At 39.4% G+C, this 27,054-nt stretch overlaps 2 protein-coding genes across 14 annotated transcripts in view; one reads left to right on the top strand and one right to left on the bottom strand.

Annotated features, from left to right (window-relative positions):
* Position 1: 1 nt before the first annotated feature.
* ROMO1 (reactive oxygen species modulator 1) lies at positions 2-6,233 on the top strand. The gene is made up of 3 exons (XM_042462640.1): positions 2-136; positions 3,101-3,231; positions 6,051-6,233. The coding sequence occupies exons 2-3, from the start codon at positions 3,101-3,103 to the stop codon at positions 6,157-6,159; spliced, it is 240 nt and encodes a 79-aa protein (XP_042318574.1). The 5' UTR covers positions 2-136; the 3' UTR covers positions 6,160-6,233.
* A 2,954-nt stretch (positions 6,234-9,187) lies between these two features.
* The window catches only part of RBM39 (RNA binding motif protein 39), a 41,142-nt gene continuing 23,275 nt past the window's right edge, over positions 9,188-27,054 (bottom strand). For all 13 annotated transcript variants that reach the window (XM_042462627.1, XM_042462625.1, XM_042462626.1 and 10 more), the window contains 11 exons: positions 26,151-26,268; positions 24,764-24,916; positions 23,572-23,709; positions 20,252-20,317; positions 18,360-18,564; positions 17,647-17,724; positions 16,409-16,441; positions 14,499-14,574; positions 14,298-14,403; positions 12,285-12,363; positions 9,188-10,149 (listed from right to left, as the gene is read on the bottom strand). In XM_042462627.1, coding sequence (XP_042318561.1) covers positions 10,049-10,149; positions 12,285-12,363; positions 14,298-14,403; positions 14,499-14,574; positions 16,409-16,441; positions 17,647-17,724; positions 18,360-18,564; positions 20,252-20,317; positions 23,572-23,709; positions 24,764-24,916; positions 26,151-26,268 — 1,153 coding nt within the window. In that variant the 3' untranslated portion in view covers positions 9,188-10,048. The remainder of the gene's footprint in view (positions 10,150-12,284; positions 12,364-14,297; positions 14,404-14,498; positions 14,575-16,408; positions 16,442-17,646; positions 17,725-18,359; positions 18,565-20,251; positions 20,318-23,571; positions 23,710-24,763; positions 24,917-26,150; positions 26,269-27,054) is intronic.

Raw genomic sequence — 27,054 nt, 5'->3', positions numbered from 1 at the left:
CGCTTGGCTCTCCCCTCCCCTTCTCCCAGCCCCGCCCCCTTTGGAATTTCGCTTCCTGTGACGTCACCAGAGCGCGCCGGAAGTGTAGGCCGCACGGAGCCAAATTGGCAGTTTGGAGGAGCTGGAAGAAGTCGAGGTGAGTGAAGGGGACGCGCGGGAGGGAGTCATGGCGACGCGGCTGGGTTTTACTCCTACAGCTCTAGGGCTGCAGCCGCACGGCGGAAATAGTCCGTTTTGGCCCCGCTTTAACGGCCTCGGCCCATAACACGCTACCCTGCCCCTCTTTCTTCCTCGGCTGCATCCGCACGGGAGAAATAATTCGGATTAGCGGCCCTGGCTCCGTGCTCCCGAATTCTGGGAACGGTACTTCGCTGGTTTTCTTTTGGAGTTTCCTCATGAGCTCCACTGTCCAGAGTTTGCAATAGGATCCCTAGTGCCTCAGATAGAAAGAGAGAGAGAGAGATACTGTATATAGACATAAATGTACACTGTGTGTGTATACATGAGGCACTAGGGATCATATCTAGTATATATATGTATGTATATGTATATATATGTGTGTGTGTGTGTGTGTGCACTAGGTATCTCTAGTGCCTCATAATATATATATCTCATATCACTGTATATACACATAAATGTACGCTCTGTGTGTGTGTATGTATGAGGCACTAGGGGTCATACAGGCCATCAGGGCTAGGCTGAAGAAAGAGCCTCCTCCCTCCATAACTATCATCTTTCTGCCGGTGAGGGAGAGAATAGGCTGGCCCAGCTCCACCAGGGCTAGCCTGAAGAAGAAGAGCCCTCCCTCCGGTCCATCTGCCTTGGTCCAGGCCTCAGAGGGAGAGAAGCATGCTGGACCTGATCCCCTCCCCCTCACCATTCCCTTCTCCTTTTGTGTCGTGTGTTTTTAGATTGTAAGCCTGAGGGCAGGGAACCATCTATTATCCCCTCTGTTGTAAGAGCCAGGATTCCCAGTGATTGGGCGGCATATAAATAAATCCCATTATTATAATTATTATTATTATAATATCTGGGAACTATAGTTTATTGTGGCAGCAGAGGTCTCTGACATGGGACATGTGTCTCACAAAACTACAGTTCCCAGAATTCCCTAGCATTGAGCCAAGGCAGTTAAAACAGTCTCAAACTGGATTATTTCTGCAGTGTGTTTTGGAGCATAGCGCCAAGCTGTGAAACTATAGTTCCCAAATTCCGGATTATTTCTACCATGTGGATGCAGCCGAGGAATAAGCAAGACAGAAAGGGACACCTGCACCCCAGTTTGCGATGAAGGGGCCATGGAAGGGAAGCTCCAAAGGCTTATTGGCCTCATCCTGGAATTTGTTTCGCTCAGTGGTTGCCTTGTGAAAGCTAACCTTTCCTCATTTATTTATTTATTTAGGGGATTTATAGCCCGCCTTTCTGCCAAAATGGGATTCAGTGCAGATATCCTAACTACAAAGGAGGACAAGGCACTGCCACATGTATGACATTCAAGAAAAGTAGAGGACATGACCAAATAAAAGCTTTTAAAAACCCAGTCATATCACTATAAATTCATGCTTCTTAGTCATGCTCAAAATTGAGGACATTTTTGGAATTCCTCCTGGACAGAAGGTTGAAATGTAGGACATGTTCTGAAAAAGGAGGATATCTGGTTACCCTGATCCAAGGCAGCTAAACAAGCATTTCCAGAAACAGGCCTGTGTTACCCTAAAATAAGACTTTGTTGATACAAGCACAACAGGATTGCTTAAAACCTGGATTATCTTAAAATTAGACTTGCTGTACCACTTTCTCTCTCTTTGTTCTTGTGTCCCTTTGAGTCATTTCCAATTTATGGCAACCCTAAGGTGAACCTATCATGGGCTTTGGCAAGATTTGTTCAGAGGAGGTTTGCCTTTGCTTTCTCCTGAGGCTGAGAGAATGTCACTTGCCCAAGGGCAAGCGGGAATCAAACCCTGGTCTTCAGAGTTATGGTCGAACATTCAAACCACTATACCGCACTGGCTCTTTAGTACTACTTTGTAAAGACGACTGCAGTTTTAAGGCCAAATTACATTCTTGTCACCAAGCAGAATTCTCAATGTTTAAAATGCAAAGTGATCCAATAGCACCTTTGAGACTAGCTGAAAGAAAGAAGCTGGTAGCATCAGCTTTAGTAGACTTGAGACTCTGCCCCATGCATCTAAGGAAGTAGGTTCAAGTCTATGAAAGGTCATGCTAAGAAACTTCTTTCTGTCAGAATCAGGTTAGTCTCAAAGGTGCTAAAATCTCTTTCCAAATGAACATGGCTATGGCTTTGAATTCTATTCTCAGTGTTCAAGTTAATGAATAGTTGCTAACCTGGTTGTACTATCAGGATATGCATTTTGAAACGGATTTTAAAGTCCATTTCTCTGTAACACTATCCATTGTGTAAAGAGATCATGTAGCACCTTTGAGACTAACTGAAAGAAAGGAGTTGGCAACATAAGCTTTTTGTAAAGTCTATTTGAAGTAGACTTTAGTCTAGGAAAGCTCATGCTGCCAACTTTTCCTTCAGTTAGTCTCAAAGGTGCTGCAAGATCTCTATATACTGATTCTACAGAATAACATGGCTGTATCTTTGAATTCTAACTATCCATTGCTTTTGGTTTTACTCTTTTTGAGCTCTGGTCACTAAGCCTTTTAGAACAAGAATTACCCCCTTTTGCTTATGACAGTATTATACTGATCCTTTTAAAATAATGTTTCAGAATGGGAAGGCAAGACAAACTTTTCTGGAAGCCTTCAGGAAGCTTTCCTAGGAACTGTAGTTTATTTAACTGCAGTGATTTTGCATGCAAAAAATTACTTACATATTTGCCCAGATTTGCACATGTAAGTAGTAAGTATTCAAGTCCAGGCCTACTGCAGTGGTGCTATTCTTAAATTTTGGTTGCAATCCTACAAAAGGGCCTGCCAAAGCTAAAGCCACTCCTTAAAAGTGGCCTAAGTGGTTTCTTAGAGGTATTCACCTTGTTCCGTTTCATCTAAACTGGAAATGAGAATAATCTTATCTGAAGAAACAAGATGTGTCAGATTGATATTTCATTAGTACTTTTATTTATTTTTCTAGATGCCTGTGACAGTGGGGCCATATGGCCAGTCGCAACCCAGTTGTTTTGACAGAGTAAAAATGGGCTTCATGATGGGCTTTGCTGTTGGTATGGCAGCAGGTGCAATGTTTGGTACATTTTCTTGTCTCAGGTATGTTGAAAACAGACTGCTGCAGTTGTATGTAAATCCTAGGAAGAAGCTGTCACCTCATCACATTTTCACAGACAAGGAAAAGAAGCTATATTACACAGTACTAATCTGTTGTTTCCTAACTCTGTTTAGATTTTAACTAGCTAACTGGCTAAAGCTGCTTTATTTTGTTTGCTTGAGAGTAAGATCCATGGAAGACAGTGGGACTTCTTCCACAAACAGAAACAGGATTTGATTGGACATTAATACCAGTTCTGTCTCTACTCCAGTGTTGTTTTTCTGTAACATACACAAATCCACATGCTTGTAGTCACCAAATGTAGTAATGGCACCACACACAGTACTTCAGGTACTTCCCAAGCAAACCGCTGGTGGTTGAAGCCAGGAATCCCTGTTTATTATGTTGAGGTATTTTAAAATCCGTGCTGCGGTCCCTGCCTTATAAAGATCAGCTCAAGATTTCATCACTTCCATTGTTATGAACAGATAACAGAATTCAGATTTGCTCCCCCTGAAAACACTAGAGGATTTTTCAGTTGCTAGAGCTGGTGATTTTGGCAGCACTCTGATCTGTGGAATAAGGAAATGGTCCAGGCTATGAACATAATGACTCATAAATATCCTTTACTTTGGTGCAGAACATGGGCTCTTTGGTTCTCTGAAGTGCTTGAGCAGATGACTTGAGCAGTAGTGGAGAAAGACATGGGAAGAATCCAATAAACCACATATTAAGGCACATTTTAGAACTTCCTCTGCAGTGGTGAAGAAATTATTCTTTTCTACCTCTTTCCATCTCCAATGCAGTTGTTTCATGTACTCAAGAAACTATTACGTGATAAACCAGATAGCTGAGGAGGAGCCCTCAGAAATGCATTGTGATCAATTTACCAAATATTTTTTTACAGAAAGTTCTTTGGATTCATTCCGATTTGAACTTTAGACTGAAATCTTGGGTGGTAATTGTTTGCTTTTTCTGGACGAGTTTCAGTTTGTTCAACATGATGATACTGACAAGTTGTTTAGAGAAGTAAGGCCAATCATTAGCCTGCTAGACCAACGTACATTCTAATTACAACTGCTGAAGAAGGCTGTTCAGATGGATAGTGGAGGTTGTAAATGCTTCTCTGAAAGTCATATACATTCCAACCCCTTTAAAATAAGTGATTAAAATACTGTACTTCTGCTATAGAGATCTTAACTGGGCTGCACTACACTAGATAATTGTTGGCCAGTTTTTAAGCTATCTGTTTAAATTAATATTTCAGAGTGACTTTCTTAGATGAAACAGATTACCTGAAGCAATTCCAGTATATATTCAAGTCTGGATATGAGACAGACACAGACTGGGTCACCTAAATAGATTACCTATGCTGAGAATTCTGCAGGGAGAATGCATCCCTTTTGGTTCTGCTGTACCTCTCAGCTGTGAATGCAACTCTATCCAAAATATGTTGTGATCCTAATCCAAGGTTAGCATAGAATTGGAAGGGGCCTCGTGGTTCACTGAATCCAACCCCCTGCTTAGTGCAGGATTTCCAGCTAAAACAAGTAACTTTCCAGCCTCTTTGAGATGACCAATGGAGACACTGTCACCTTTCTAGACAATTGGTTTCATTGCCAGACATCTCTTACTGTCAAGAGGTTTTTTCTAGATTCTATTGCATTCTGAGCTCTTGAGTTTCTGGCAGGCAGCTAAGAGTGCATCTACACTGTAGAAATAATGTAGTTTGACACCACTTGAAGTAAGGTAACTCCATCCTGTTATTAAAAGCCAATTCTTAATTTTGACAAAGTAAGGAAGGATGGAGCTTTGAGAGACTAATTCTTTGCACATCAAGTAAAACTATATAATCAACATAATTATTTACTCTAAACCAGGGGTAGGCAACCCTTTTGAGCCGGGGGCCGGGTTGCTGTCCCTCAGACAACTGGGGGGGCTGAAGCCCAAAAAAATAAACAAATAAATAAACCGAGACAAATGTAGGACAAAATTTTCAAATGGAGGGCACTTTTTAAATAAAAAAATGGAGGACACGCAAAAAAATTTGCTGATTTTTTAAAAAATGTTAAGATAAATGCATGTTTCTGAGGCTTCTATAGACAATTGCCCCACCATGCCCCTCGCGTGAGACGTCAAAGGCCCCGGCGGCAATCGGTGGCAGGACTGGGCTGGGGCCGGTCCCAAGGCCTCGCCAGGCCGCATCCGGCCCGTGGGCCGCAGGTTGCCTACCCCTGCTCTAAACACTGGTGGGAGCAGAAAAATGGAGATTTCCTAGAAGCACTTGTAATAGAGTAAGGATTACCAAGGCAATTTATTCCTGTCTGAATAGTCAATTCAAGTTTTCCAAATTGTTTCTGTAACTGAAGGGAGCTTTAAAAGTAAACTTCCATCTCACTTTGAGACGGATGCATGAAAAAAAACCTCCAGTTCCTGGGATTCATGGAAATAAGTATGAGCTGGGCAGGTTGCTTTCTGGGATCATGGCTGTCATAAACTGATTGACTAAATACTAATCACTGGACATAAGGCTGCATTGTGGATTGTAGATTTAGTAAAACAAACAAGATTTATAATCCCTTAATCCTTGTACTGAGAATATAGGGACAGTTGTTTTCTTCATCCAGTAGTTGCTGACCTTGTCAAAGAAAAGCAATCCCACTGCATGTCTTGCACACTGATACTTTGCTTTCTATGAACCAATGTGTGAGGGACCTTTTTTAAGTTTTGCATGTCAACCATATTTGCCAGTCATCAGATATGTATTTTTCCTTGATTATTCTGGGGAATAAATCCTTGTGCTCTGTTCTTTCTCTTTTAGGATTGGCATGAGAGGACGGGAATTGATGGGTGGTGTCGGCAAAACCATGATGCAGAGTGGAGGAACATTTGGGACATTTATGGCAATTGGCATGGGAATCCGCTGTTAACCTGGCATCTTTTTTAACCATAAAGACTATTTGAGGTCTTTCTGTGTAATATAATAAAAGTCTTTGCACCAGGAGAGAAACTTGGTCTCTGCCATTATTGCTGGATCAATAGTATGTATTTGTCTCCACAGGCCAAAGTGGTACACCGGACTCTTGATATGTTCTAGGATCCTCCCATGGATACCAAAATCTATGGATGCTGAAATCCTATTAAATACAGTAATGAAGTAAAATTGTGTCCCTCATATAAAATGACAAAATCAAGGTTTGCTTTTTGAAATTTATGTGTTATTTTGAATGTTTTCAATCCATGGATAGTTAAATCCATGGATATGGAGGGCCATCTGTAGATGTAATAAGGTATGGATCTTTTGGTAGGAGCTGAGAGAATGGAAGGTTGGGAGTGACTGGTGATTGGTTAAATGTCTGAGGGGATTTTTAAGCGACAGGTGTATATTGCAGTTAGTTAAGGGTCTGTCAAGATTAGGAATATATCAGACTGAGGTTTGGGGATTAATTAGCTGATGTTTAGGGGTTTGGTTAACAGGGTCAGAATTACCCTGGAAATGAGTGTGTGAAAGTGATGCAATTAAGATGTATTGAATAATCTGTGATGTTACGTTCAAATGCTGTTTAATAAATCATTATTTTTGTGTTATAAGTTTTTGCCTCTGAGAATGTTACATATTGGAAAGCTGAGGTCAGGTCAGACACAGGCCCATGATGGCAGCAGTTAATAGAGTGGTGGTGTCCAGTAGGCCCCTGCAGTGGTGGGGCAGGAGGGGGTCCTCACATTGGTGGCAGAAGTGGGGATAAGGGAAAATCCTCACATTTGGTGGGTGACTTTGAAGTCTCTTATTCATAAGGTCAAGGCAATTAACAACAATCAGTTTGTGGAGAAGGCAGAAATGAATCAGAACCATCTAGGCTTCTCTGGCAAGAGCTGGGTCTGGTCCACTTGGTGAGGGTTTGTCTATGGATAGCTAAACCATCACCACCAAAGTTTTCTGAATCAACTCCTTACTGGAAAATAGCATCAGTATTAACTGCTGAAGAGTTGGAATGGAGGAAAGAACAGAAATTGATATCTGTGTTGGGGGGAAGCCAGATGGAAAATCAAAATGGTTCTCCACAGTATGAAATAAATGGCCAGCATTGCTTGTGCTTGAAACACTGCCCTCCTTGGGAAACTGGGGGCAAAATACTGTTTAATGACAGCTGGACACTTATCGCTCTGATCCCTTTCCTGATCTCCAGATCATCTTGATCAAGTACAATGAGATAGCTAGCCTCTGTGTTCTGGTTCTCAGGGCTTGTATCAGCTCACCTGTTTTCTCCCAGGTCATGGTCAGGGGCCAAGGAAACTGCTGCACCACTCAGAATGCTGAACGTGTTCTAAGGGAAAGTGGAATACTGATACTGGACCAAGTCATGGTGATGGCTTTTGCCACTTCAAATCAACTTGCTGGAGACACCCAAGGAGTTTTAATGAACTGAATGTATGAGTGCAAGAACTGGACAGTGAAGAAAGCTAACAAACAAATGGGTCCTTGAACAGATCAAGCCTGAACTTTCCCTGGAGGCTAAGACAACTAAACTGAAGCGGTCACGATTCAGCCACATCATGAGAAGACGGGACTCACTAGAAAGACAATAATGCTAGGAAAGGTGAAGGATGGAAGAAAGAGAGGAATAGCATATACTAGTAACTAGATGGATAGACTCAATGAGACCAGGGCCCTGAGCCTGCAGGACTTGAGGAACTACTGATGGGGGGGGGGGGCGCTTGGGAGATATACACAGGATCACCATGAGTCAAAGTCAACTCAAGGCCAGCTAACAACAAATGTGCCTGAGTTTGCTTTCTTAGTTCCTTTAGTTTTCTGAGGACTTTGAAGACTATTAGTCTGTTGAAGACAGAGATAAAGATAGAATGAAGTATGTTTTCAAAGTAACAATTAGTGCTACATGTAAAGTAAAACATGGTAGAAGAGAACAGAAAAGGTACAACAAAATAAACTACAAGGGAAGGGGCTCAGAAAATATTGCTTATCGTGGTAGAGAAAAGAAACAGGATATGAGCCAAGCAGTTATGCTCGACAAATGTTGAGTCACATAGCCCCAGCTTTGTGTGGTCAGTGGTTGTTAATTCAATCCTGTATGGGTTCTTTTGACACAGATGTCATACATTTTTTCTCCAGAATATGGGAAATGTGACACATGAGCCATTGAGATTGATAGCACCACTGAAAACAGTCTTCTGCTTAATTTATCTCAGTTGAATTGGGAATTTCAATGACTAAGAGGACAACTATAGACATCAAGGTGAGGAAGGAATCAGAGACGGTTAGTATATACCACTTAAGTGCCCCTTCCACAGATAAATTTCTCTCTAAAGGAAGCAAGGAAAGAATACATATTGAAGACAGTCCTACATATTTTGGAAGAGGCGTGTGAGGGAATACATAAGATCTGTCTTCTTCCCAGCTTCCTATAATACTCTGCCATCTTCCCAAGTTTTGTAGGTAAGTTAGCTGATTTAAACACCCAGGAAGTTCATGGCAGGAGAGTTTTCCAGGTAAACAATATGAACAACAGGCAGGAAGACATGGCATATCTACAATGCCCCTCCCAAGAATCTTAGCTGGCAACTAAAAAAGGAGAGGAAGCCGTCTGTTCTAACTTATCTGGGATCCTTGCCAGACAAGTTGATTTAACTGCAACTCTAAATAGACTACCATCAATGTGATGTGATGCTTCAACAGCCATGCATTCCTGGATTGGATTATCCTTTCATATAGAGACTGGGTCTAATTTGTATGATCCTTTGCCAGTAGAGAAAATCAAGATATTTTCTCCTACAGCAGAAGCATGTTTAATTTAAAGGAAGGAATACAGGTTTTGACAGTACTGCCAGCTAAAATTCTAACTCTGCTAAGAGAAAGAAATACTGATTTTCTAACATATTTAGAAAATTGGTAGTGTTTTGTTTGTAGCTAATTTAATTCCCAAAAATAATGCTTTCACAGGCCTTTAAGAGAATTTTATTTGAGTGGTTCTTACAAAGATTGTTGCAATATGAAAGTCATCTGTTGATAGAAATATCAAGCTGTTTTGTCAAACACACTGAAGTAACCCAAAATATATTTCAGAGCTCACAGAGCTTAAAAAAGAGCAGAGATTATATGCAACCAGACAAAATATATTCCTGCATTTCCTACTTCAACTTTCAATACATTCCCTGCAATCAATGGAACTTTAATCTGGAAATGCAGAGATAGCTTTGTTTGGAATTCTAAACACACCTTACACCTTATTTACAAGAAACTTTTACAGAGACAATCAAAAGTTACCATCTAGAAATAAAATCCTCTAATCTTCCCAGTTTTGCTAACCAGTCACCATTAAGTGAGTAGATTAGCTGACCAAAATCACTCAGTAGCCTCTTGAATTTTCAGTCCATACAAAACACACTAAATATGTCCAGTTAAATCTGATATTAACCTTTAGCAGAGCATTTAACTGAATGTAAAATGCAGTTCCTGCTTTAAAAGAAAAGGCTTGTGAAACATTAAAAATCATGTCCTGTCCGCCTTTTACAGAAAAATCTGTTCTATAAGCTACATCTGTTCCTATAGCTCACTTTAGCCAAATATTCTAAATGTACAAGAATTACAAGGCAGAACAATTAGTCAGCTTTGTATACAGTGGGAATGCTAACCAAGAGAATGAACACATAGCATTCCTGCTTGCTATATTTTTTCTTGAAAGGTAACAGGAAGTGTACACAAAAGGTCTTTACACCTTTTTCTTTTGTTTTCATCTAAATAAAAGTTAACTCAATTCTTCCTTCAAAAATAGCTATGTACAAAACTGACTAAATCCATCTTCACCGCCGAGCAGGAACCAATGGTTGGGTTGCAGTCATAGAATCTGGGAAAAGGTTGTGGTATGTTGGCAGAGGTACATATGCTGCTGTTATCATTTTACCTATCAGAGAAAAAGGAAAGAAAATAGTTAAAACTCTTGCTTTCAGTAGTCAAGTACTATCCTCAAAGTACAATGCCAATGAAGTGCATACCCAAAATCTCCATGGAATTCTTAAAATTATTATTGTGCATAGCTTACACTATGTTCTTCCCATGAATCTATACTGGAAGGACAGCTTAAAATTAATGACGGAAAAAAAGTCCAATAAAGAAATAATATACAGTATAGAAACAGACTAAGCAAATGAACATTCTAAAAACAAGGGCCAATCCCACCACTTGCCACAAAAGGCAAGTTTTAACCATCTTAAGTGGCTGATAGGTGCCTATCAGACTAGATGCAATTGGGTCTCCTCTCCAACCACTAGATACTGACTAGAGCTTTTCCACACTCGGGACCTCCAGGGAGAAATTGATGAATCATGGTTCAATTGCTCTCCTACCTCATCTCCCTTTCTCATTGGTGAGAAAGATGCTTCAGAGAGGGAGAAGGGCAATGTTCCATGGTTCCATGGACTGGATGTCCTGGCTTGATGGGCCAAATTTCACATAAAGGCCACAGGTTTCCCACCACTTCTGCAGAAAGGTGATTACCCAGGCCCAGACATACAAATGAGGAATCAGGAATAAACTCTTCTAGAACATGGCCACATAGCCCAAAAACCCACAAAAAACTATGAATACCGGCCACGAAAGCCTTCGACTTCACAACTTTCTAATTGTTTTGGGGCTGGGCAACCTCCTTCTCAGGCTGTATTCCTTGACAGTAAGCCTGCATGGCATTATAAAATGAGCAGGGCATGATAAAAGCAGGAAAGACCAATGATCCCACATGCATCCATCCAAACACTTAAGCATAATAATAATAATAATAATAATAATAATAATAATAATAATAATAAATTTTATTTCTACCCCGCCCTTCCATAAATATGATCAAGGCGGCTTACAAAATTTAAAACATTACAATACAAGATAAAAATTGATCTTAATTGATAATTGATATTAATTAATAATTGATATTAATTAAAAAAGAATGTTGTCTTCCAGGCGAGGCCTGTTGTTGCTGGCCTGCCTCTCTCCCCCTCAAGATGGTGGTTGGAGGAGGGCTCTTCCAGGCCTGGCCTCTCTCCCCCTCAAGATGGTGGTTGGAGGAGGGCTCTTTTTCTTCAGGCCTGGCCTCTCTCCCCCTCAAGATAGTGGTCAGGAGGAGGGCTCTTTGTCTTCAGGCCAGGCCTCTCTCCCCCTCAAGATGGTGGTTGGAGGAGGGCTCTTTTTCTTCAGGCCAGGCCTCTCTCCCCCTCAAGATGGTGGTTGGAGGAGGGCTCTTTGTCTTCAGGCCTGGCCTCTCTCCCCCTCAAGATAGTGGTCAGGAGGTCCTATCCTCTCATGCATCTAATCTTAGATCCTGCACATTCAATCTATTGCCTCCCATGAATTTATTCTCATCCTAATCATAAATTGCTCAAAATAATTTCCCACTCCCCCAAAATCATTACCTTAGCTTTTTGCAACTAGGAGCCCTTCAAATATTCTGGACTACAATTTATGAAACCACCCAACACTCAAAAGATGCTATAGTCTGAAACAATGTTAACAGCACAGATTAGGAAGAAACTGCATCACTCCCTTCCAGTTCAGTCAATGTCCTCTGAAAAAGCATTCTGCTTTTATATGAAAACCTGTTAGTCTTTTTTCCATCTTGGGCATCTGACCTCACCCCAAACAAGGTTGAAAAAAGGTGGATGGTAGTTCAGGAAAGCCCTTTGCAAGAACTGGAGCAAAGACTGGTAAACACAGTATGGTAAAACTCTCCAAAACAACCTCTTAAAGATGTAGGAAATGAGGCTGGCTAGAAAATTTTGTGGGACAGCTTTGGGTGCTGCTGAGAGGTGCCATGAGGCTGTGTTTTGGTTTTTTGAAGGAGGGAAGAAAGATTTTTTAAAAAACTACACATTTCTCCACACTGTAAGCATATAGCATGATGCTTTGCTTAAAAGGAGCCTGTGGGAGCCGGTGAGGAAGGATGAAAGCTTAATCCATCTGTCCACCTGTATGCTGGATATTCCCCACCCTAGTCTATACTTTTTAGTCATATTAAGCAGCAAAAGGGCAAAATATTAAGAGTTTACTTACCTGCAAACCACCTTCCATGTAACGCATTAACAGCTGCAATTGCTGCTGCTATTGAAGGGCATTTTACATATACGTTGCCCTGAAATAAATGAAATATTTATTGATTCTATCTACATATCCATTTTCTTCAAGTACTCCCTTTTTCAATCCATATACTTCAACAAATGTATTTAAATGAACCTTTTACTTGCAAATCACAGGAAGTCAGCGATGTTAGAACAAAGCAACAGGTAAATGATAAAATCAGTGAATCTAATACGCATATTGTGATGTGCCTTCAAGTCGTTTCCAATTTAGGGCAGCCCTAAGACTACTCTATCTTGGCAAGATTTTTTCAGAGAAGGCCTGCCATTGCCTTCCCTGTGGCTGAGAGAATGAGAAGTTATATTTACCGTGAAGAGTCATTCTGGACTCTTTACTCACTAATAAATTTAATTTCACAGGAGATACTGTTTTCAAGTCCCTGCATGTATTTTCATTACTTTCTCCGTAAGTAAGAGTGTTTTTTCCCCCCTGCTTCTTAAATTCCTTTACTCTATTCTCAGTGTTTGTTTTGGGGAGAGAGCCAGTTGATTGCTTGGACTCATCTCCTCCACAACAGCCATGGCCCATTTCCTCCGTTTTGCTTTCACTGGAAGACACAAATATTTGTTTTAAAGCCTCATTACAAAAAAGATGTTTATTTTCGCTCATCTGGTGAGGTGAAATATCTTTGGAGACCCGTTTTAGATCAGTCATCTGAGAAGGCTGATTTCCTTTCTTAGTTTGTAAATTCATTGTTTCTGTTGCTGCTGCAATCAGCTGCTTCCCTGACTCCTTTCCTATCTCTTTAGTATTTTTTATCTGTTTAATTCTATCCATTTTATCTGTTTTAAATCCAATAAAACTTTGGAGAAGAGGCTGCCTTCACCCGGACAGCAGGCAGGCAGCTAAAAAACTGTCAGAGAAAAAGGTTAGGAGTCTTAAAAAAAAAGATGGAATGTTGACTCCTGCCTCACGGATGGCATGTGGGGTAAAACCCAAGGTATCAGTAGATTACTTATGGTGCCACCCTGAGATTTTGACTTGCTCAAGATCACCCAGTGGGTTTCCAAGGCTGAGCTGGGAATCAAATTCTGGTCTCCAGTGTCATAGTCCAACATGGTCGAACACTCAAACCACTACATCACTTGATATCCTGTCTTTTTTCACCAGGGCAATTGAAGTGACATACAAAAAATGATGTTGCATAACAAAGGCCCCATACAGACAGGCCAAAAAAAAGCTGCTTCGGTCACTTTGGAGGTGTGCTGTTTAAATGATGCACGCGTACTAAGAGTCCAGAAGCCGCGCCAAAGCCACGATCCAGTCCTAAGGACTGGAGCACAGCTTTGGCGCAGCTTCCGGACTCTTAGTACGCATACATCATTTAAACAGAATACCTCCAAAGTGACCGAAGCAGCTTTATTTTGGCCTGTCTGTATGGAGCCAAAGAAACAAATATAATCTATACAATATGAGTCAAGTAAACTTTTCTAAAGCAATCCCAGGAGAACTCAAAAGCTTCTGGACATGCCTTATGCTTGTCAGACAAATGAAAGAACAAAAGACCTAACAAGTTGCCTTCAGAAGGAATTCCAAAGAGTAGGTATTGCTTCAAAAGGATCTTGCTCTTAAGTTTTCCATTTTGTCTGACTTGGGCTTCAGAATATCATCCATATGTTGTTAAAATCAGAACTGTTCTGCATTGCAAAATAGACATCTGATACATAAAACCATGTACTGACACAAATTTGCTCTCAACAACTAAGTAACTGCATTATTACCTCAGGCTAAAATATTTCAGTTTGGTCCTTTTGCAGAATTAAACTGCTCCTAAGTGCTTGATTACAATTAATAGTATAACTAAATCTTATGGAATTACAGAAACACATAATGATGGAATATATTGATGCTCAATTAAAAATACTTTTTGTTATAATTTAAACACAATAAAAAACTTCTTACAATTCATTAACATATTTAGCAACATACCTGTGCTGAATTTTTGTCTACATAAATATGGACAACTCCCCCATGTTTGTTACATTCCTCAATGACATCATCCTTAATTTCTGTATCCCAACCTGCTTCATCTTCACTGTAAAATAATAAAACACAAGTTAAGAAAATGTCCAATTCTTGAACTTAGAGTGAACAGAGAAATAAAATTGAAATGATGAAAGCTGAACTTACGTTTGAGGGTTAAACATGTTGGAAAGCTGGAAACATTGTGTTGCAAGGGGTTGTACTGATGCAGCCGCAGCCAATACTAAAGAGGAAATTTTAAACAGAAAGTGTAGAGTAAATTTCCACTTCTTTAACTCTTCTTTAACTTACACTCTCTTGGTTTATTCTTCCCACTATCATAAGAATCAGGAAGTATGCTAATGAAAAATTAATGTTTTGCCTCCATAGGAGTTGCTCCCAGTTCTAAACAGACATGCTAATGACAAAATTGAGTAAATTCAAAAAACATCATTGAAAATAAAAGGTTTTCTGGTTAGAAAGCACCTGACACCTGTTGGCTAGGTTACAGAAGCACTTATGTGAAAGCCCCTAGAGTATCTGAAATTCTCTGAAGGAAATGAAGTTTGAGGGGTTGGTTCTTGACAAAGCCTCCCATTTTCATTCCCATACTTCTTTAGGTCTTTAGAGATAAATGGTGTATGTGTTAAAATCTGTCTTATTTACAACATTACAATTTTCCACTAACTGAATTGCTTCTTTCTGCTTAACCCCAGCAATATTACTTTATGTTCTTAAAACTTACAGTAAATTACAAATACAATAGCACTTTACTTGTAAACATGTGCTTGTCCTCAGAGAAGTGTGGGATTTAATCTTAATTTAAAAAGACTGAAAACTACTGTTCCAGAATATCAATACAACTTAAACCGATTCCAAGCCTCTTTTCCTTATATCCTTTGTGGATTTTTCAAAAAGCAATCCCTCAAACCATTAAAAATAAAATTATTGCTGTGTAATTAATTCTAAAATAATTTGGAAATTCAAGAATTTTATCAGCCAGACATACAAGCTGTTTAAGTCCCATATGAACAAGCAATCTGATAGGAACATTATTCCCCAGTCTAAGAAACACTAGATATGAACCTCTCTTTTCTGAACAAAAGACACAGACCATATAAATCATCAGTATCTTTCTTTATAATCCAGTGGGAAAATAGGCTTGTATGAGTATCCTTAATTAAAAGAGCATTACCAATACACAATTCATGCTTAACATACTAGCTCTATAGTGATTATACTATAATCAGACGGACTGCCTGGGGGAAAATGCAGTATAATGGCATAAAAAATCCTAGTACAGCTTAGGTCTCCCTTATCTGAAATGCTTGGGACCAGAAATTTTTTGGATCTTTTTAGATTTTGAAATATTTGCACAAACATAATAATCTTAGAGGTGGGACCCAAGTCTAAACATGAAATTCATTTTTGTTTTGTACACTTTATACACATAGCCTGATTGTAATTTATACATAATATTTTAAATAATTTGGGCATGAAACAAAGTTTGTGTACATCAAATCATAGGTAAGCAAAGATGCTACTGTTTCTACTACCCATGAAGTTTTCCATTTTGGAGTATTTTGGATTTTGAAATTTCAGATAAGGGATTCTCAATCTACTGTACAGTATACTGTTTATGAAGCTCTTCCAGTGTTAAATGTCTTACAGCATAACCTTAATTTTTAAGGGAAAAATGGAATAAACCATTTTTCAGCCTGCACTCTCTGTTATTTACTGTAGTATAGGATTTCAACTGAGATGTTATATTTGAAGTGCAAAAGATCACCATGGTTTACTAGCCCTCTATCCTCACTAACAATTGTGTACCTGCAAAACATGGTAGGCTGAAAGAGAGAAGTAGTTTTGCCTTGCTTGCATCCATTGGATAGGGAACAGAACAACAAGAGAACTGCATGCTGTTTCTTTTCTTTTTCCAAAATACAGTGTAAATTAGAAACCGAAGCATCTGAGAGTATTTCACACCAGAGCATAAGAGACACATGCCCTTCAAAAACAAATGGAATTGCAGATGCCAATCTTTCTAGTTTATATATAGTACTGAAATTGAATCTCACCTTCAGTCTGCTGCGAAAGTCTAGTCTGCAAATCTAAAGAAAAACACCAAAATATTTAGTATGTTCATACTTGGTATATAAATCTCTCCCACTCATGCATACATGCATATTAATGCACAATCTACATAATATCAATAATTTTCCATGAACACTGGTAATATGTAAATGTACGTAGGACAGACCTTCCAAAAATTACACAAGTAATTCAATTGTCTTTATTTTTGGTCAAAAGGCCAATATCAAAAGATTAGAACTACACAATTCAGTTATATATTAAATACAGTTAACATTATTCTGTTGTAATGATCTAGTAAGAATTATATGATTTAAAAACTTAGCTGCCTGTTCTATTTTAAAAAAATTGTTGTTCAAGTAGTTAAAGACTAATACTGTGATAAATCACTCACTAACCATTATGAGTGATCAAATACAATCAAAGGCTGGATAGTAAGATATGGAGGACAGCAAGAAGACTAGCAGGAATTTATAATCTGCATCACAGTAGTATAAGTGTGATGCCAAAGTAAAAGTACACTGTCAAGACACTTACTTTGCTACCCATTCATTTAAAATAGGACACCTGCAGAATCTGATGCTGTACACTTCGCATTTTAAAGCTCATGCTATAGTTCATTTGTCTTTGTCATTACATAGTATATGTCAAGATTTAAAGCATTAATGACCTACATCCTATTATTAATCCTGACTAGAGAAGACCCACTAAATCAATTAAACTTAATCTATGCACTGACTCACCATTCAACAATTGATTCAATGTACAGTGGAGCCTCCGCATACGCGGTCTTTTTATAGGCGGCTTTGAGCATAGGCACTCAAAGCTGCCGGCACGCGCGGGGCGGAGCGTCCCATTCAATTGAATGGGCGCGTGCACCTGTTGCACTTTGTGCGCCGCTGCGCACGAGCCCCATTGTTTACAATGGGGCTCGAGCATAGGCGGAAATCGCCATACGCGGCGGGATCCAGAATGGATCCCCCGCGTATGGCGAGGTTCCACTGTATATGATCTAACAAACACAATTTCAGCCAATGGATGTCAGTTAACTCCCCGTTCTGTTTGCAGTAAATATTAGGAGAGATACAGAACATTCTGGAAGTGCACAAATCAACTAATTAGTTGAATGAGAAATTACGTTCCACTGAACTCAATGAGACTTATTTCCACACAGATATATATAGGTTTGCTCTAGATAATGTTTAATTATACAAATGGATTTTACCTGCTACAGCACTAAATGCTAATGAGCCACTCATCTGCAGAGCTTGTTGTGCAGCTGGAGGAATTTGCAAACCAGTACCTGGAATAGAAAGCCATTAATCTATTTTGTGCGAGAAGATCTTATGTTTGAAGTCTTAAAAATCAGCGTGGCTAAACTAAAAGAGCTACAAAACTGGCTGCAGTACACACTGCAGATTTATCTATTTATTTGATTTCGATCCCACCTTTCTCCCAAAATGGGATTCCAGGTGGGATTCAATTAAAGCAGTTTGACATCACTTAAAGTGTCATGACTCCATCCTGTAGAATCCTGGGATTGTTGTTTGGTGAGCAATTCAGCCTGGTCTGTAAGAGAGCTCTGGTGCTTCACCAAACTACAAATCCTAGGATTCCACAGGAAAGAGTCATGACAGTTAGTGATATCAAACTGCTTTAACTGAATCTCACCTCGAATCCCCATCCAGGTGATATCAAACTGCTTTAATTCTACAGTGTCATTGCTGCCTATATCTTACTTTGCTAAGACAAAGTTGCCAATAAACTCGTTACATTTTACTCCACTAAAAATAGTACTCCAGGAAGCTAAAAATCACTATTAAACCCACCACAGTATTCAAAATAGTTGGACTGAAACTTTACAGTAGAATGCAGTACAGTTTAATTGAAAACACTCAAAGATAAAACATGGCCTCTTATTTATACCAATACACATACCTTCAGCCAGTCTTGCCATCAACTGAAGGCGACCAGTTGTTCCCAAGTCAATGCCAGTCCTTTCCAGTTCATCACTGTCCAAAAATGAGCTAGCACTGGATGCATCTGTACGTTCAGTTACATGACCTACTTTCATTGGTCTGCCAGCCAGTTCAAATCCATTTAGTTGTTCCAAAGCCTTTTTAGCACACTCTGAATCTGAAAACTACAATCAAGTATTTATTATCTATAACTTATATATAAACTGTAATCAAACTATAATCAAATATTTATATTTCACCACTAAGTATTTTAAAGGTGACATATGCCTTATGAAATTTTTACTTATAAAACTAGTACAGTGGTACCCCGGGATACGAATTGATCGCGTTACGAAATTTCTGGGATACGAAAAAGTTAGATTGGAAAAAACTGTTCCAGGATACGATGTTTTTTTCGGGTTACGAAATTTATTTCGGCGCGAAATTCAAATGCAAAGCGCGGCTAGCGGCTTTCCAGCGGCTTTTCGGGTTGCGAAATGTATCGGGTTACGAACGGAGCCGCGGAACGAATTAATTTCGTAACCCGAGGTAGCACTGTATTGGGTAAATTCCTCCAGAGATAAGACATGTTTTATATAAACTGTGAAAGAAGCTTATAAAATGTTTTAAAATTGCTGTAAATTCATAGAGGCTAAAGTACATAATTTTCACCAAGTCTGTCCCAGATTTAATTTCTGGCTAATAATGTTTTAAAAGCATTTTTACCATTCTGAAATTTACAATGGCCAAAATAATGTTGTCACATAATTTTTTGTTGATTTTATAGATTTGTAATAACTCATCTGCTCTAGTCAAGGAATTTAACTATTCCCTTTTTCATGGCAACATATAAAATTGAAAAGTTGTAGTACCCTTGGTGCTGTCTCAATTGAATGTTCTTTCATGAAATGTCTGATCTGTATAAATGAGCTGTCAGAGTATGTATACACGTAGGCAGTAACAGTAAGAGAAAAGGAAAGAGAAACCCCTGTCTGAAACCCTGGCAAGTCATTGCTAATTGAAACATACAGTTACTAGGCTACATAAGCAAAGTGTGATCTGAGTGAAGACAGCTTCTAATCTTCTCTTATGCACACTGTGAACATTCCTAGTTTTAGGATACAAGCTAAATGAATATTGGTTATTTCCATCCAAACTGGGAAATGTGTAGCAATTTGGACACGAGAAGCCTTATTAATAAGGCAAGCAAAATACATAAAGTACAATGCTACATAGTACAAAGAGGTTGGAGAATTCTGGAGTTCAAAAACTGGTGTTATGTACCTTGAGACATAATATTCCTGTCAATGGACAATACAGTCTTCATCTTTTCAATTTCACTTTGCCTCTATCAACATAGCAATAGAATGATTGTGTTTGTTGGCAGTGAAACAGCAGTCCACATTTACCACATCACAACTTAAAGGTCATTATGACAGCAGTTGTTGCTTATGTGCAATAAAAAAATTGAATTATTATAACACTGTGGGGGACGGTAAATGGAGGGACTGTGTAGAAGATTTGGGAGAAATTATAATTGCGTTGGAATCTTAGGAGAGTTTAAAGGATTATCGATACATATTAGCAAAGTGGTGAATATTTAGGATAGCTGAATGAGTAAGGATGGTGAGATTGGAGGATTTAACTAGAAAGTGTGATGTAAATTATTTAAGTGTAAATTAATGTTCAATATTTGTTCTGATGTACCAATGAATATGTACAACTGGAAGGGACTACATCACAGTACAGTACATCAGGAGTAGTGACTCACATTGGTGAGTCTCAATTCTGCTATAAATGATCACAATTACTACAGAGTAACCAAGTTTCTGATTCATTAGTTCCAGACCGTATATATCAAGTTAAACTTACAGTGATAAATCCATATCCTTTTGAACGCCCGGTTTCACTGTCCATCATCAGTTGAATGCTTTCAATCTGAAAAGGATGATTACGCATTAGCACAAACAAGCCCAGAGCAGTTGAGACTTCTTCCCCCCTGTTGGATAGCCTTTCTAGAACAGGGCATGGCAACAAGTGGGAAAAGCAGCTCTGCACCACCCCTCTGTGTCTAGGCACCAAAAATTATCTTGGGAATACATAAACTGATGTTCTATTAAACTTAAATTTATAAAATTGCCTCAGGGTTTAAGAAAGCATGTAAAACTCAAAAACAAAACAGTCTGTTCACACGTGACATTAAATCATAGTTTGCTGTTTTTATAATTTCTTCCATCTACTTTCTCACTTGCAACAAGCCACAGTTTGTTGTTACAACCAAACTAAATTAAGATGTTTGCCTTAAAAACCAGGGCCAGGATCAAATAGCTTACTTTCACTGAATTCCACTATTTCCACCAGCATAAGTGGAAAGAAGCAATTCCCTTCCCACCTAAAATCCAACCATCTACCCTGAAAGCTGCTGTAGAGGGCTGGAAAATCCTCTTGAACAGTTTTCAACGTAATAGAGACCTGCCCAATTCTGCTGTGCCACCAGTGGAATCCAGTTGAAGTACTGAATGGCTCCTGGCCCAAACTGAGACCCAGAGAGTATGAGAGAGAGAATAAATGTGTAAACACAAAGCTTTTCTCCATCAAATTATGGTATCCTGTTAGATGGGAACAGTCCCACAGCTTTCTTGTTTCCAGCAAATACAAGAATAATTAATTGAGATGTTAAGGCAGTAGTTAACACTGCTGTCAACACAGGACATACTATCAGAGTAATACTATTATACACTACTTTGGAAAGGATGCGACAGTACCCTCTTTGAACAAATGTTCTTTTAAGTTTGCATAAATATATAGGTCAAAGAGTTAAAACTGGAACAAAGGAATTCCTATATTCTAAGATGGTACTAATGGGGTATGTGTTATATAATTAGTCACACTCCCATTTAATCTGACTACATTTTGTCATACATAATATTCCCATAAATATAAAAAGAAAAAATTCAAGAGAAATATTTCCACTAACAATGTTAAATGCTGATTCCCATTAAGTGATGTTATTTTAACTCCATCTAGTCGTCGTGAGTCAGATAAGATATGACAAAAAATCAACAAAACTATACACAACAATGGTTTCCATGTTCTTGTCACCAAATCTGACCAATGGGTTCATGGGGCAATGAAGAGATCATGTGACATTACAGTATATGCAATGCATAAGCTGTAAGCACTCAGATAATGATGGGAGCAGAGATGATACTGACACACACATTCTTACGGGAGTAACTATGACTCTCATGGTTACGGGTGGGCACCAATAGAGATCTCACTGCCTCCTTGTAGCCCCGCTGGTAACGAGTATTGCTGAAAAGTAAACTCGGCCAAAAGATTGTGTCAACCCCCAGTAACATCTGTAGAGCATGTACATGCTCTACATACAGTGCAATCAATGCATTGTGTTGCCCCAGAGGTCATTTGGCACCGCATCTGGAGGCTCCCTGACTGGGATGACGTCTTTAATTGGTGACCTTAAGGCTGATTGGGCATACCTGAAAGGGTACGGATGTGACAAACCCCTATAAGTGACGGACTACTGATTGAAAGAGAGACAATGAGCGGACAAGACAGATAGATTTATTGGATATGACTGAGCGGACAAAGTACTGTACAGAGAGAATTACGGTTTCGGATGTGACTATTCACCGGATAGACTTCGAAGGTCTTAACCTTCAGGCATGGGAATCTTGTGATGATTACTTCTCTGAATCCCACTTATTACATCATGGTGGGATCAGGAGTCATGCGACGTCACCAGTACACCAGACTTTAAAGTTTTTGCGGATGGGCCGCATGAGGCTTAGTCTACCTCTAGCAACTCAAAACAGGAACTGTATGTGCAGTTCTTCCACCCAGTTACACTTTTCAGCACATTCACAGGCTTAACTCAAAGTGTTCACTCTGTTTTTTTAATTCCTGCCTGGGATAGGACCAGGTCATTTGAAAGACCAACTGTTCCCATTATTAGCCTGTTTCCACTTGGAAAGGTTGTGGTCATGTGCCCATCACTATGATCAAACAGTTTACAAAACAACAACAAACAAACAAACAAAAGGTCCTTTCCAGCAAAGGCCCCATACCTGTGGAATTCTATCCTACCTGAGGTTCACACAGGCTTATGTTTCAATGCCTGAACTTTAAAAAACCTGACACCTTTTCTTAGCAGTACCATATTACATTACTGTACTGTGGTTTTATCTGCTATTCCAGTTTGCTTTTTTAAATTATATTATGCTGGGTTCGATGTTATTTACTGCTATGGATTCCCACCGTTCTTTTAACATACTTATTGGTGATTTACAAATATATTGTGATTTTTTTTTTATCTTAAGGGATGCATGCTGCCTTTTGAATATTTGATCCTTAAAGGTGATCTAATGATTCCAGTAATTAAAATGGCTAGTCCTTCAACTGTGGAATCCATTTTTTCAGATGAAGAAATTGTTAAATTGTTGTTAAATAAATTCATCCTTTGAGTTTGTTATCTCATAAAAACAATATACAGTGGACCCTTGCCTTACGTGGGGGATCTGTTCCCCTGCGCGTAAGGTAAATTCTGCCTATGCTGGAGCCCCATAGGCAGTGCGCACTGTATGATGGAGTCAACAAATCTTTTTTGGCCTGGGGAGGGCCACATTTCTATTTGTGACCCATCTTAGGGATTGTGTTCCATCAGTACACAAGACTACACACATCTATGACAGAGGGCCACAGACAGAGTTAAGCAGTGTCAGATGTGTATGGATCTGGACCTTTTTCACATCAAGCATAGAACAAAGCATAAATTATCTCCATGAACACCCACTCAATTACATTCCAATGCAACAACTTTCCAACCTGTGTAGCACAGCTCCATACTATAAAGGATATTTCAAGTTTAATGCTATCTGAATATAATAGTAGAAAATTGTGAATCAATGCAGAACTTCTACATTCAACTATAGGATGGGAATCCTCCATTCCTGGCACAGTAGTCTGGGGGTTAAACAAGGATGGCGAAAATCAACATTCCATGTTTTGTTCAACCAAAGATCACAGGGTGTCCTTGTGCAAGTCCTGTATTTGTGATGATAGTTGTGGGGCAAGAACAATGTACAATACTTCAAGGAAAGGCACGTCTAGGAGGAAAGGCAGCATGCAAATGGAATAAAAACTAATTCATCTTCATTAACATGAAAACCTACCCGGCCAAATGGCTCAAAGATTCCACGAAGCATATCTTCAGTTATGTTGAAGTGTAATGATCCTACATAGAGCCTCATGGGGCCAGCACTGCCCTTTTGTAGGTTATTAGCCATTGCTGCTGCTCTGTTTTTCTCTGCCTAAAAATATATATATAAAAAATAGAAAGAATAAACAAGACTCCACAAAATTTGACAGTAAACTTTGCTACATTAAATGCAGGAATGTTCCAAGTGGCATGAAAGCTTTGTTATGCAGGAAACTGCACATTTAGTGAAGCAATCCAACTTGCTATATGTTTACCTGCAACATTTACTTCTACTTTTCCAAACATACTGACATATAACTCTTCCATTAGCTTGTTTAATTTCCAATAAATTTCTATTCTTAACTAACGACAAATTCCAAGTGGGCATTTGTCACCTTAAAAATTCAATATACACAGAACAGAAATTATTTCCAGTGTCAGTTGTTAAAAAGTTTCAAACAAAATTCTCTAATACCACCTTTGCCAATATTTAAAAGTAGCATTGTGAGCACAAATAAGAAGTCCCACTATGGCCTAAAACAGATGCGCCAAATATGAGCAGCTTCCAGTTGCTTCAGGACCATGGCATTTTGATAACGCAAGTCCCCAAAGTGGGCGGAAGCTGCTCCAAAACAGCCTAAGGCGGCCCAAAGCTGCCGACAAAAGAAGCAAATTTAAACCACTCCTGCTGGAAGACCATTCAAGAACACAGCAGTAGCCAGCTTCAGGAACGGGCCATTCAGTTGCTGCGGTCACAGCACCAAAGTGGCCAGAGGCCATTCCTTCCGGGCTGTCTGCTTCTGCTCCATATTCAAAAGGCTCACTCCCCAGTAAGTGTGCTTAGGATTGTAGCCATACAGAGCCTTTAAGACTCCTCTGTTTCAAGAGTAATTTGAAATATGGCATGGGCTGTTAAATCACAGAACAAAATCCAAAAGCATTTCATTAAAGCATGCCATTATATTAGCCCAAATTGTTCTTTGAATCTCATACACATACCACAATGACATTCACCAAAGTCTATCAGAACACAACTTATGAATTTTTGCCTGAATTGTTCTTCGGCTCTCATACATACATAACAACAAACTTAATTACAATCTGCTAAGACACAGCTTATGAATGTTTACTGGGCCTGTTGTAAAAAAAAAATTGTATTAACATACTTGAGATGCTTGTACAATAATTGGTACTCCCAACACTCGCTGTCCAGTTAATCCAATTGCCAAAGGTACCGAACTAACATCAACAAATTCCACATAAGCAATTCCCTTGGAACGTCTGGAGTTTCTATCTGAAATCATGCGTACGTCACGGACCTAGAAAAATAACGAGTTGCTGTTTTAACAATGTGAAACTTTAACAGAGCTTGTTAACATCACATATCTTTGTACAATTTCAATCTTCACAGGTTTCTGACTCTTCGGTGTCACACAACTTGGTTTGATTTTTTTAAAATGCAAAGTATGAACAGTCTTAAAAACACTTTGTAATTATGACCATATGACAGACATCAATAAGCAGCAATTTTGTGGATTTTGAATATTGCTGTACTTTGCTGTCCTAAGAACATCGGAAATATGTGTTCACCATTGGTGTTAGGCAACCCCTGTGAAAGAGTCGCTTGCCCCCGAAAGGGGTTGCAACTCACAGATTGAGAACCGCTGCAATAAAGGTATCATTGGCGGTATCCAGACCGGCACAAAGCGACAGCTTGGATACATACTAGGGTTGCCTCAGGGCGTCCTTTACAGAAGCCCTGCAACCCTAGGAGGTGCTCTGTACATCAAAATGGCAGTGCCCTGTCTACATGGGCGCCGCCATTTTGACGTGACACACTGCATCCAAATGGCGCAGCATGGGCGTCACGTCATGGTGCCGCTGTAGGGCGCTTGTGGCGCCCTTTCAGTGGTGCCAAAAGGAGCTCCGTTTTGGAACTCCTTCCGCCACGCGTATCACTGGCGCACTCTTTAAACGGCCGCGCCAGAGATACAGAGAGAAAGGGGCCGAGCGGCCCTTTCTCCCTTTCCCTGCCACTGTCGGGGTGTTCTTGGGGCATGAAGCCCCAAGGACACCCCTTTCCAGGCCACAGGGAAGTAGCATTTTGCCGCTTCCCCCGAGGCGTGGAAAAGCGGCAGACCAGGGCCTCTAGGGCTGCCGCTGTGGCACCTCAGGCCCCGATCCATCGGGGAAAGGAGTGGGTGCAGGCCGCCCCAAAGGGGCAGTCTGTATCCCGCCATTGTTTTGTGGATTTTGGATGTTATTTTAATCATGTATCTATAGTAATTTACAACAAATTGTTTAAACCAGCAGACCCATAAACCCCACTATTAGAGGTTTCACAAGTCTAACAATTCCAGTAGCTTAATCTGGCAATCCATGTCAAATAAACCAAAGGGGGTTGAACTGGATGGCCCTTGTGGTCTCTTCCAACTCTACGATTCTATGATTTTTCAAAATGATTTGATATATAGAGTTTGGTAAAATCTGGTCAGCATCTACTTCAAGAGGTATAAGAACACCCAATAAATTTTTTTGAGATTTTGAACCCACCTTTCCTACTGTAGAGAAAAATTCTTCAAGGTCTCTGGGCCTAATTCTTGCAGCAAGTTGCATACAGAACACTGTTCGAGCATCTCTCTCCTCTGGAGTAAGATTATCAATAGGTTCCCTGAATAAAAGTGTATATTATGATCAGTAATTTCAAATCTTTAGACAAAACAAATTTGATTCAGACCATTTATGCTAATATGCAGATAAGCATGATACAGTTTAAATAGACTATGTTGCTATTTATAGTAAAATCAAGAGGTGCCTGTTTTTTCCAAATACATCAGCTCTTATAGTGAGATCCGTTAAACTCATAATTATTTTTACTGCAACAGAAACTACTCATCTCAGTAAAGGACTCCACCATTCTATCCTCTGCAGCATTGAAATTCTACCTCAAAATACTAATGTGAAAAACCAATGTAAAGGACCGGAGTATAGGAGTAATTACTGCGTGCGACAAAGAATGTTTAATTATCTTGTACCCTTTTTCTAAGCATCTATGCCTAGAAATGCCTATTTTAAATAGACATACTTCTAAGGACGTACACCTTACCTACTAATGACAGCATTAGAAAGGAAATGCTTTTAAGCAACGTACTTTAATAGTTGTGTATGTCTGAAATAAAAGAATGTATTCAGCCATTTTACAAATTTATATCTTTCTACATTCTATCCATACAAAGGCAATCTGTACTGCACAGGTCAGCAATAAAAATGCAATGGCACACAGAAAACTGAAGGCATGTCACTGCAGCTTGCACCACAGCCATCATTTTATGTATACAGTACCCTTTCCGTTTTCACTTTGTTCCAGAAACGCCCCCAGTGATTGGGCGGTATATAAATAAAACCTATTATTATTATTATTATTATTATTATTATTATTATTATTATTATTATTATT

The sequence above is a fragment of the Sceloporus undulatus genome, chromosome 4 (genome assembly GCF_019175285.1).
Source record: "Sceloporus undulatus isolate JIND9_A2432 ecotype Alabama chromosome 4, SceUnd_v1.1, whole genome shotgun sequence".
Lineage (NCBI taxonomy): Eukaryota > Metazoa > Chordata > Lepidosauria > Squamata > Phrynosomatidae > Sceloporus > Sceloporus undulatus.
Note: the sequence above shows the minus strand (reverse complement) of the source record. Positions and strands in the feature narration are given on the sequence as shown.

What these genes read in the sequence shown, in the direction of transcription:
- ROMO1 (XM_042462640.1), top strand. Translation starts at nt 3,101, where the DNA reads ATGCCTGTGACAGTGGGGCCATATGGCCAGTCGCAACCCAGTTGTTTT. An exon ending in GGTACATTTTCTTGTCTCAG is followed by an intron (nt 3,232 to 6,050) that starts GTATGTTGAAAA and finishes TTTCTCTTTTAG; the next exon opens with GATTGGCATGAGAGGACGGG.